General features: G+C 29.5%; 3 protein-coding genes across 4 annotated transcripts; 2 read left to right on the top strand and 1 right to left on the bottom strand.

Annotated features, from left to right (window-relative positions):
- Nucleotides 1-412: 412 nt before the first annotated feature.
- Nucleotides 413-3,926, top strand: L(2)k09913 (transmembrane protein 53-like lethal (2) k09913). 2 transcript variants are annotated; one of them, XM_072899860.1, is made up of 8 exons: nt 413-753; nt 1,698-1,756; nt 1,849-1,963; nt 2,070-2,203; nt 2,314-2,583; nt 2,647-2,915; nt 3,002-3,179; nt 3,246-3,926. In XM_072899860.1, exons 4-8 carry the CDS (start codon nt 2,114-2,116, stop codon nt 3,384-3,386), a joined length of 948 nt encoding a protein of 315 aa, XP_072755961.1. In that variant the 5' UTR covers nt 413-753; nt 1,698-1,756; nt 1,849-1,963; nt 2,070-2,113; the 3' UTR covers nt 3,387-3,926. The 2 variants fall into 2 exon arrangements, with proteins under 2 accessions (XP_072755961.1, XP_072755960.1); XM_072899859.1 differs by having other exon boundaries at nt 1,698-1,976.
- On the bottom strand, nt 2,437-5,962 carry Dbp45a (putative ATP-dependent RNA helicase Dbp45A). Its single transcript, XM_072899858.1, has 6 exons — nt 5,765-5,962; nt 5,446-5,639; nt 4,966-5,310; nt 4,706-4,878; nt 4,257-4,612; nt 2,437-4,166 (listed from the first exon to the last, which is right to left on the bottom strand). The coding sequence occupies exons 1-6, from the start codon at nt 5,832-5,834 to the stop codon at nt 3,937-3,939; spliced, it is 1,368 nt and encodes a 455-aa protein (XP_072755959.1). The 5' UTR covers nt 5,835-5,962; the 3' UTR covers nt 2,437-3,936.
- A 497-nt stretch (nt 5,963-6,459) lies between these two features.
- L(3)02640 (porphobilinogen deaminase-like protein l(3)02640) lies at nt 6,460-10,735 on the top strand. The gene is made up of 6 exons (XM_072899534.1): nt 6,460-6,976; nt 7,594-7,666; nt 8,065-8,248; nt 8,836-9,106; nt 9,193-9,506; nt 9,699-10,735. The coding sequence occupies exons 1-6, from the start codon at nt 6,923-6,925 to the stop codon at nt 9,871-9,873; spliced, it is 1,071 nt and encodes a 356-aa protein (XP_072755635.1). The 5' UTR covers nt 6,460-6,922; the 3' UTR covers nt 9,874-10,735.
- The last annotated feature ends 874 nt before the right edge of the window (nt 10,736-11,609 follow it).

Below are 11,609 nucleotides of genomic sequence, written 5' to 3'. Positions count from 1 at the left end.
TTTTTTACAGGTAATATATTTCGAAGATGGTTATATATTCTGTTTTAAATTTTGGCATTTAAATTCCAAATAAAGAAAAAAAATATTCGTATATAGGCGTTATATAATTATAATTCTCGTAAATATATTAAAATTATTTTTTATTTACACGTGTGCTGTTTACATATAGCGATGTTTTAAAATATGCGTGTTCTTTAAAATAGAAATATCTTTAAAAAGTCTGGAAAAAATGATTTAAATATTAATTTACTTAATTGCTTTACTTGTATTTTAAGTCAGGATTATAGTGTATATAGCGGAACCTTGAACCTTGGAATTTTATGCGCAGATAATGTGTGTATCTTTTATTTGTTTTGTTGTTTTATACGACATAAAAGTAACAGAATGCCATTGCGCATTTTTTTCCAAAAAGAGTGGTTTCAACCGATTCAATAGCACATTCATCAAGAAAATCATGACGTAATATATGTGGAAAAGGCTTTATGTATTTATATATAAAATTTTTTGCGCGCAATTCAGTATTATGGGCAAGAAGAAATGTCATATGTGCGAGATATGTACGCACGAGAGAAGTGACAGGCGCAAGTGCAAAAAGCACGCGACGGTTGCATTCACGCATTAAATAATCCGGACACGCGATTAGAGGGGACAGTAGAAGGAACAGTCAGACAAAAGCTGTCTGACTGGCCGCTGGCTGATCGACTGGTTGGGTAGATTGTACAGTATCGACCGGAGTTACATCCGGAGTCCGAAGTAAGTACATGACTATTAATAATTTTATGCTATTATGTAATATGTATTCCTTTTGATGCGTATAATAATTTATACAATCGTAGAAATTAATCGAATAGAAAATAACCTGTCATAAATTTGCATGCAAATTGTCCAAGTATCAAAGTACTTGCGACTGCGCAACTCTGACAATAAATGCAGCCTTCTGTTTTCCTTTACGAAGACAGCAGAATTATTCATTAATTATTTATTTTGTTTATTTCTTCGCGAAAGAGAGTTGATCAATAAAAAAATATTAAAAAGTTCATATTTCTCTATTTATATTTTTCTAAAGATGAGAATGGTAGAATCTTAATTACATTTGTCTTATATTGTTCTCTTCTTGCTGTATATATTTTATTTACATCCTCCTAAAATTCATGGCTCGTGTTTCCTTTTATTTTTCGATTCAGTTTCTTGTTTTTATTTTAAAAACAAATTTAATATTTGCAAGTATATTTACTGCTTCATGCGACTTCCTTTTATTCATCGTTTTAACCACGCGGTCGCGAGTTCAGACGAAAGAGTATTCATTGTCCCAGAAAAAAACTAAAAAGTTCCCGCATGCGTGAGTGAATATTGCACAACGTATGTTATTCTTTACATCGTGATTCGCACTTTATTTAGGCGGATTTATCTAAATGTAAAATAATTATCTAAATGTTGCTCTTATTATAATATCTATTAATAGCAATGTGCTGTCGGCAGTGTATATACCAGAACTTGTCATGTTTTTTTATTTCAAGGTTCAGTAATTAATTCTTGACGAACGTTTATTATTGTAATGAATTTATTGGACCCTGGACTTTCGACTACCAAAGTTTTTATTCAGTTTTTACTGATAATAACATTTATATTTGTAATTTTAATGTCTCTCTTATCAATCACATTTTATACAAATGATAATATTTTAATTATTAACTTAGGGTGATATTAATTCTAAACACTACGTTTCAACAACGTAAATTATTTGGAGATAGAAAACGTAAGTCGAATGGAATCTTTTCATAACGTTCGAAGAGAGAGGGATAATACAAGAGGGGATGAATTAATAATTATATGAGAAATATCCAATAGGCAAACCAATCCTGAGTCGAACATTATGCACAGTCGGTGGAACAGTTAAAGTGTACGTGGTTATAATAAACTTACACAGCAGTGTTCGTCTTGGATTACTTATCAGGCTCTTTGAGTAAGCATCAATTGTACGATAATTTAATCATTGATTATTAATGAATGATTACTTTTTGACACACATATATATATATCCTTAAAATAATCTCCTTGTTTTGTTGTAGGTTATTTAAGTGTACATACTGAGAAAAGAAAATTTCTCATTGCAATGATTGTCAGTGCTTTACGTAGAGTTTTGACAGGAAGGCAAATTAATATGTGTGCACAATCATATCTATTGAAATATAATCATTGTTGGGTAAATTCTTTTATCTATAATTATAATAATGTTTGTTTATGATTCTATACATTAATTATTTTCACTTCTTATTTATATAAATATACGTCAACACTTATTATCATTTTCAGAGTATAAGACAATCATCACATATGTTGTCCTCTCATCATGTGTCGAAGAATATTGAATTCCTTACGCAGGATAATCATGTATCATCTAAAAATATTAAACAGAATGTAAATGTGGCAAACACACGTCCATTGTTAATTATTCTTACTTGGCTGTTATCAAAGCGACAACATGTTATGAAGTATGTTAACTTGTATACTGAACAAGGTTTTGATGTAGCAGTAGTATCTCTTACACCTTGGCAACTTATGTGGCCTGTAAAAGGTTCTAGAGTAAGTATATAAAATAGAATTGCATTTTAATCTATTGCAAAATTTTCAAAAACTTATTTTCAGCTAGTTGCAGCAGATTTGTTAACTTTCTTAAAACAAAATGAAAACTATCAACAAATTCTGTTACACGGGTTTTCAGTAGGTGGTTACATGTGGGGAGAAGTCTTGGATTTGATGGAAAGTAACAGAGAAAAGTACAGTGGCATTGCAGATAGGATTGTTGGACAAGTGTGGGACAGTATAGCTGATGTAAGTCAAATTCCGATAGGCTTTCCCCGTGCGGTTTTTCCGAAAAATGTAATGCTACAAACCATGCTGCAGAAATATTTAGAGTAAGTAATAGAGAAAAAAAGAGCAAGGAAAATCAATGAAACGAAAAATAATTCATTTTATTAATACAAACTAATGTTATTTTTAGATATCATATGAAAACATTCCATCAACAAGCAACACAGTATTATATTCGGTCAAGTCAACTATTTCATTCTGCCCCTATACGTGCACCAGCGTTATTATTTGTAAGTAAAACTGACCCTGTTGGAACTGTACCTAGCAATTTGGGTTTACGCGACATCTGGGAACCTTCAGGAATAAAGGTAAGACCTGTGTTTTTTGAGTCACGAGAAAATTACAGGAGAGACATATATGTGTTTATTTTGCAGACTTATGTGAAAATATTCGAAGAGTCGCCGCACGTTGCCCACTTCTATACATATCCAAAGGAATATGTTGCAGAACTCTATACCTTTTTACAAAAACTAAACTTGATACAAAATGAAGAAAAAATTAGATCGCGCCTTTAATTATTTCAAAAGCACTTTTGATATGACTGTTATATTTTTTATATAATGTTATCTTTTTAGTGAAATTACACATCAAACATTTGTAGCGTGCAACATTTGCTATACATATGCACATACGTATACATAACACATATGCATAGTAAATAATTTTATATATTTTACACATGGTATTTATACATAGAATTACAATCTAAATAATTGAAAGATTTTTTAGCACGTAAAAAAAAAAGAAATGTCTTTAAACATGTAAAAAACTTGATCATATTTCTATAACTTCACAACTGCCTCTCTCGACTTATGCATAATGATGAAACGTGCATTATTACTTATAACTATTTAAGTGGTAATTATTTTAAGTGAAAATATATATTACGATTTTTAATTTCCTTTCATAAAAGGAAACATATGTCAAAGAATATATATTAGATACAGTAAAAAAAAATAATGTAGCCTAACTATATTTATCATTGTATCATATAAATAAGCATAATTGTATAATTTTGTATGATTTTCTTTATATACATTATCTGTTACATACATTAGTTTTATTTTATGTTGAAATTGTTTCTTCCAATTTTTTTTTCCTTTTAGTCTTTTTATGTTTCTTTCTTTTTTGCTCCTCTAAAAGCTCTTCAATCTCGTCCGGATCTTTACCTTCTAAAATTAATTTTTTTCGTTTATTGATTATTTTCTTTTCATAAAAATCAGTCTCATCCAATCTAATTTCTGCTTCTCGTTTCGCTACTGATATTTGCGTCAAGATTGTAACGATTTCTTTATCTAAGATTGATTAAAAAGATGGTTAGATTATTACAAATTTTAATTACATTTATCAAGAAAGAAGAAACGTGAAATGAAATTTGTACTCACCGTTTACCTTGTATTCTGTTAATTTAGTGCCTATGATATCTTCAATCATGTGTAATAATTTGATATCGTTTGGAGTTATCAAGCTAATCGCCATACCGCCTCTACCTGCGCGAGCTGTTCTACCGACTCTATGAATGTATTCCTTCGGTACATTCGGTATAATATGATTAACGACTAATTCTACCGTCGGGATATCTAAACCTCTCGCTGCGACATCGGTGGCAATTAAAATCTGCACATGATTTGACTTGAATTTATTTAATGCTGCTAAACGTTCCTTCTGCTTTATCATCGCGTGAAGAGCCACGTTCGTAAATCCAACATCATTCAGTGTCATTGATAATAACTGACAGTGTCTAAATATGAAAGAGTTACACATATATAACCAAGTTTGAATTTACAAATTATTTTTATGATCTTTTCTATATAAATAAAGAAAACAATTGTACTTGCAAGTGTCCGTGAATATCATAATAGAACCATTTTTGTTTGTAGCACGAAATGTTCTAATTACTTCTACTAGAAATGAATCAAGTACATCCTTAGGACATAATACATAACGTTGATCTAATTCCCTTACAGTGGCAATACCAGCATCATCCTCTTCTTCCCATATAAAAGCCTAGAATAAATACCAACTTCTATTTTCTCTGTAATTTAGTGTAATTATAATCAGTATGAATTCTAGTCATATTATTAAAGATTATACCTTACTACAGGCTATCTGCTTCACTTTATCAAGAGCATCTGTCATTGTAGCACTAAATAATAGCACTTGTTTCTTTTTAGGCACCGCAGCAAATATTTTTTTAAGTTGTTCATCAAAATGGCCACCTAGCAATCTGTCAGCCTCATCTAACACTAGGAATTTGATTTTTTGCAAGGAAAACGTATCGCAGCTCTCTAAGTGATCTGCTAGTCTGCCCGGCGTAGCTACAACTATATGTGGTCGTTTGGATAATTCCAATCCCTGTACCATCATATCCATGCCACCAACAATTACACATTTCTTCAAATTGATAGCCTTGCCGATGGCAGCAAATTGATCACCAATCTAAAATAAAACACCATTAGATATATAACAAAATTTATATTAGTTACAAATATATTTCATACAAATATATCCTGTTAAAATCTAATATAATTATCCAAAATATAATTTTAAAAAAAGTAAAATATTTTATCTCACCTGAAAAGCTAGTTCCCTTGTTGGTGTTAATACAAGAGCAAATATACCATATGGGTCCTCACATAATTTTTGTAAAATAGGCAGAGCAAACGCAAGAGTCTTGCCGCTACCTGTCTTGGCACAACCTATACAATCTTCGCCTGCTAATATTTGGGGAATGCAATTCTGCTGAATAGGAGTGGGATTTTTTAAGCCTAAAAGAAATAATGTGAAATACAGTTATAATTATGTTGTAAAATCCTACAATACTACAAATTTTAACTTTGTAAGAGAGTAGAAATAATTCTCCATAAATTAGGTTTATAAAAAAGCTATTTACCCATCGTATCGCATTGTGTAAGAAGCCAAGAATTCAGATTTAAATCGGAGAAATTTTTAATTTTACTCATATTATTCAATGTGTTATCGCATGATACACATTCATACACTCCACTCAAAAATTCTACTCGTTAGGTTAGGTTAGAAAGAAAAGCACGAGAAAAGTATGAGACCTGAGAGCTGACAATGGCTGCGTTCAGCAGAGAAAGCAAATCAGTGAGCGCTTAGTGATTCTTTATTGTGATTGGTTCTTGCATTTAGATCTTTGTTGGATCCAAGTGCAGAAACCAATCACGGTAAAGAATCACTAAGCGCTCACTGATTTGCTTCTCTGCTGAACGCAGCCAATGAGAAGCTACGGTTGAAACTACGTGGCCATATCCACTTTCGGTGATGATAAAACAATTATAAATGTAGCACGGACATGAACCAACTGGTTATCTTATCGTGGCATCGAAAAATGAATCTGGTCATGTAGTTCCGCCCGTTCTAAAATGAATGTAGCTGGCGCTAGCGTACTGCAAGGAAAAAGCGTCGTATAAAAATGCTACAGATGTTAAAAACATTTAATTGGCCACTTATGACAAGAAGATGTTCTGATTGGTCAATAGGAGCATTTCGTGTGATTTTAAATATGTACAGTCGCTCATGCGGTAACAATCGACTTGCATAGCAACATTATTTTATACTCTATGCTCTAGGCTATTATGTTACTGCATAATTACAATCTACAATTTTATCACTGTGATCAATCCATCAAGTCATCAGTCGTGATCAGTCGCGTTGCGCGTTCGTTGCAATGGGGTTATAGTGTTGCCATCGTTCTTCCAAATCTCTCAATCATCAATTTCACATTCTGCTGCAGTGCCAGTGACTGTGGAATAACATATAACTGACACATACATTAATCTACATTCTAACATATTTCTGTCTATTTCTCTCGGGATTTCGATTGTATGTAAAGTCGTTAAGGTTAAGCATTTCTTTAGTCGTGGTGAAAGTGTTCATGTTTTTCGACACAATTTATGTCCTCATTTCTTGCTCAAACTTCATATTTGATACATTCCAAAATTCGAGGTCTCGCCTCCCCCCTCCCCCTCTTCCTCCCCGCACTTTTTGATATTCGTGTCAAGTTATAACGGGTGTTCCAAACGTGATAATGAACGGCACAGAAAAATGTGACGTAATTCGAGTTGGATCTCGGAAAAGCGAGGTGAGTCTGCGAAACGCTTTCACTTTACCGAGAACCTTACAAACTCTCGGGGAGAAATCATGGTTCGCGTAAATAAAAATATTTTTTACGAATTTTATATTCAATTTTATATCAAAATTATTAACATTCGCGTTTCCTTTATATCGACGCGAATTTTTTCTTTTGCAAAATCGCCAATTTTAATTTTAATCGCCGTGTATTCAAAACAGACTAATTATGCAATAATGAATGAACGTCAAGGCTAATGTCTAATTTTTTTTTATTGACTTAAATATAAGTTATTTTATCTAAGAGATTATTATTGTCTAAGAGATATTTTGCATAATCATTGTGTGTAGTGACTTCATGTATCAGTATATACGTAAAATTACTCGGCAATTTTTTAATCTTTGCAAAAAAACAATTTACAATAATCAAATATTTAAATTAATGATAAGAGGTATTGGGAAAGGTGATCATACATATTGAAATGTGTTTTTTTACATGTTATTGTTTAGCTATAAAATACATATATGGAATAAATGAATAAATGTTAATTTATGTAGTAACATAACGTTACTCAAAAATGTTACTTTATAGATGAATAATTTAATAAAACAAATTTTTCGATTCTTTAGCTGGCTCTGATACAAACTAAGCATGTGATAGAATGTTTAAAAGAAATGCATCCAAAGAAAGAATTTGAAATAGGTAAGCAAATATCCATAAAATGCAATAATTTATCATCTTTATTTCATTAATCATTAAACATATTGTTAATTATATAATTTTTGTTAAAAAAATTAAGTTTATATTTGTTCTCTCTCTCTCTCTCTCTCTCTTTCTCTGTCTCTTAAACAGCTTCTCACAATCAATATGATATGTTATAATCTATAGCATTTTTTTTAGATTACATAATATACTTGAAACACTTGTAATATTTGATCTTTCTAGTTTGTTTTTTCTTGTATCTCATGACTTGCATATAATGAAATGTTTCATTATTATATTTGTTTATTAGCACGAAAATATTTTTATCTATGTATATCAAATTGTATTTTATAAATTCAAGATTTTATTTACTTTCAAATTTTTTAATCAATGTACAGTAACAATGAATACCAAGGGGGATAAGATTTTAGATAAATCTTTACCAAAAATTGGTGAAAAATCACTTTTTACGGAAGAGCTGGAAATAGCTTTGGAAAATGGTAGTGTTGATTTTTTGGTGCACTCATTAAAAGATTTACCAACAACACTACCAGCAGGAATGGCTCTAGGTGCAATATTAAAGTAAGTAGTCTTTGACGTAATTTTAAACTAAAAAAATTACTATCTTCTTTTTGTATTATTAATTTAAATTATTTTTATTATTTTGACATTATATATTTGTCTATGTTATTTTATTGTTTATCAGTAAGAGCTGATTTTGCTATTTTGCTCCTGCTATTTTGCATTCTGTTGCTCCAAGTAACAATACACATTTCAAATTCAAATGTGTTAGCATATTATCATTCTAATAAATAAAACATCTTGTTTTTAAATGATCTTTTTATATGGTATTGCTGATCAATACAATGCAACTTTATATGATATCAATGATTAACTCTAATTGCTTATAACTTAAAATTATTGTAATTTCGACCTTTTTATAAGACCTTTTTTTATTTTAATTATTTTCCGTATATGTTATATATTTAATATATGATAATTATGGAGCATTAAATATAAATCTAAGTAAAAAAAATAATTATAAATTCATGTATATGTGTTTTTTCCATGACAGAATATATATTTTGATATACAATATAATTCACAAGAAAATGAAAAAAAAATTTTATTAATATGTATTAATATGAGTAAATAATTTGCTTTTATAGACGTGAGGATCCACGTGATGCAGTAGTTATGTCAAAAAAGTTCAAAGATAAAACATTATCTTCATTGCCAAAGGGTAGCATTATAGGTACTAGTTCCTTACGTAGATCTGCACAACTATCTCGGAATATGCCTCATTTGAAGATACAAAATATTCGTGGAAATTTGAACACTAGATTAAAAAAATTAGATGATGAAAATAGTCCTTTTGCTGCAATAATATTAGCTGCCGCTGGTTTAAAAAGAATGAACTGGCAAGACAGAATAAGTCAAGTAAGATTCTTGCTCACACAGATTTCGTTGTATTATTTCTATAAAAAATTTACCTATATTTAATATGCATGCATATATTCTTCCAGATTTTGGAACCTGAAGAAACTCTTTATGCTATTGGTCAAGGTGCATTAGCCGTTGAATGCCGAGAATCAGATTGGCAAATACGTTCTCTTTTAGAACCACTTTTCGATGTAGAAACTACATTAAGATGTGTATGCGAACGTTCCTTTCTAAAAACTCTTGGCGGCGGATGTTCTGCACCAGTCGCGGTATCTTCATTCTTAAAGGAGAACGAGTTAACAATTACCGGTGCTGTATGGTCTCTGGATGGCCAAACCTTAATTACAAATACTTCTAAAAGTAAATTATACTTACCTGACGATGACGAGCCTCCACGGTAAGTTGAATGTAACTTTTAAAAGTGCTAGTGGTAATTTGCATATGTTGACCATCATGTTATGAATATTTTTAAGCAGATTTTTTAAATTTATAATTTATTCCATTTTATTATATTTTCTTTATTATATTCTACTTAAATTTTTCTACTTTTAAATTAATTTTATTTTGTTCCTTTTTCTCTGATATATAGGAAATGTCCATATCAAGAACCCCGCCTTTACTGTAGCATTATTCCTGGAAAAGTGAGCAGTATAAGTCTTCTTGGTGCAGAGCTGCTCGGTAAAGATTTAGCCAAAAATCTTATAGAGAAAAATGCTCTTGACGTAATGTCACAAGCTAGAAATGAAATCTTGGATTCGAAATAGTTATGGGTTATTTATTTGGATAATATCTGATATTTTTGAAGTTAGAGAATAGATATATGTTAGTGTAAAGTGACATTTGCTAATTTCGCAATTTTTCATGACTGTATGATTATTCATTATAGAATTCTATTTATATACGTGCTCAAGATGAGAAACTTGATCAGAAAAATATATTACTTATATACTTTTTCTTTTCCTGATTTACATATCATACAGTTTATAAATCAGAAAAAGTACAAAACAAATGATACATATAGTAGTTCGCTTCGCAGTTTCTTACATATAATTTATATGCCTGTGTGTCTTGATTATAATTAATATTGGAAAATGCTGCAAAATATATGATATTTAAGTTTTTGTGTTAATACTCTTGTTTTGATGAATGTACATATTCAGGAGAAGGGAGTTATTGCATATGTATATTGAATTTATTGTATGAAAGTTTATAATTTATTATTATTAACAAAACAAATATTATATAGAAAATTTTATTACTATTGAATGAATTACTTATTGCGAAGTACTGCCATGTATAATAGGAGAATAATAGTGATACATATACTTCCATTTTTTTTAAACAAATTATAATAATAAAGTTATACTTGCAGAAAATTCATAAGCATGATTATAGGTCATAAGTATACATCTTCTACTTTATGTCAAACTGTTTAAAAAACAGGTTAAACATTGATATTTTTTTATTTCTTTGATCATTTTACGTCTTGAGATATTATGAACATCATGTATAAAATTATAAAGTTTCATGCAAAATTTGTATAATTTTGCTACTGAGTTTTTTTAACTTCTTATTTCTATAGTACGTCGATTATGAAAATATTACATTTTGTAAGATATATTTATGTATGTGTGAGTGTGTGTGTGTATGTGTATATATATATATATATATATATATATATATATATATATATATTCATACATACATAAATATCATTATGTATGTAGGAATATTATGGTAATCATAGATAAATTTATACATAATACTATTGTAAATTAATAAAAAAAGAAGTCTATTCTATCATTGACCATCTTATTTAAAACTTCTTCTTCCTCCCTTCTCAGTAAATTTAACATATATTTATAGTATAATTTTTATAGATTTCTGTTAAAAATGTTCCTTGAAATCATAAGAAATGAATGTCTTTTTTATTTACTACTTTATTTTTTCAGTTTGTGTTCTCGTATACAGGTTCAATATAATGTTATACTAAAAATTAAAATCAATTTTCCCTCTTTTTAAAGTGGTGCATCTTTATAAGAATATAATTTTATACCTTAAAAGTGTGTATATACATATGTAAATTGTTTATTATACATACATTATAATTGAATGGCATCAGAAGTAATGGCAATGTTTAAAACAATGCATTTGTATTGACACTAGATTTAATCTACAAAATATGTATATATCTGCACATATTTATAGAAATACATACCTATAATAATATAGGACTTACAATAATTGTGTTCCAACTGTACTCGTAAATGCTTCCAGAATATAATAATATGCTTTTAAGAGCATATCTCACATATATTATTTTTGCAATGAAAGGAATATAGTACATTAGATATTAATATCATAGTCTAAAAGATTACAATCAGAGATCCATAAATAATTGTACAAGTTTTTTTTCACATTTACTACACCAAGATAAGGCAACGCTCGTCAGCATCATAAGTGTGATGATGAATAACATGTTCTATTGAACACTAATTGA

Source organism: Anoplolepis gracilipes, chromosome 9 (assembly GCF_047496725.1).
Source record: "Anoplolepis gracilipes chromosome 9, ASM4749672v1, whole genome shotgun sequence".
NCBI classification, from domain to species: domain Eukaryota; kingdom Metazoa; phylum Arthropoda; class Insecta; order Hymenoptera; family Formicidae; genus Anoplolepis; species Anoplolepis gracilipes.
The sequence above is the reverse complement of the archived record's forward strand: the minus strand, read 5'-3'. Positions and strand labels throughout refer to the sequence as shown.

What these genes read in the sequence shown, in the direction of transcription:
- Dbp45a (XM_072899858.1), bottom strand. Translation starts at nt 5,834, where the DNA reads ATGAGTAAAATTAAAAATTTCTCCGATTTAAATCTGAATTCTTGGCTT. An exon ending in TACACAATGCGATACGATGG is followed by an intron (nt 5,640 to 5,764) that starts GTAAATAGCTTT and finishes TATTTCTTTTAG; the next exon opens with GCTTAAAAAATCCCACTCCT. An exon ending in ATATTCACGGACACTTGCAA is followed by an intron (nt 4,613 to 4,705) that starts GTACAATTGTTT and finishes TTTCATATTTAG; the next exon opens with ACACTGTCAGTTATTATCAA.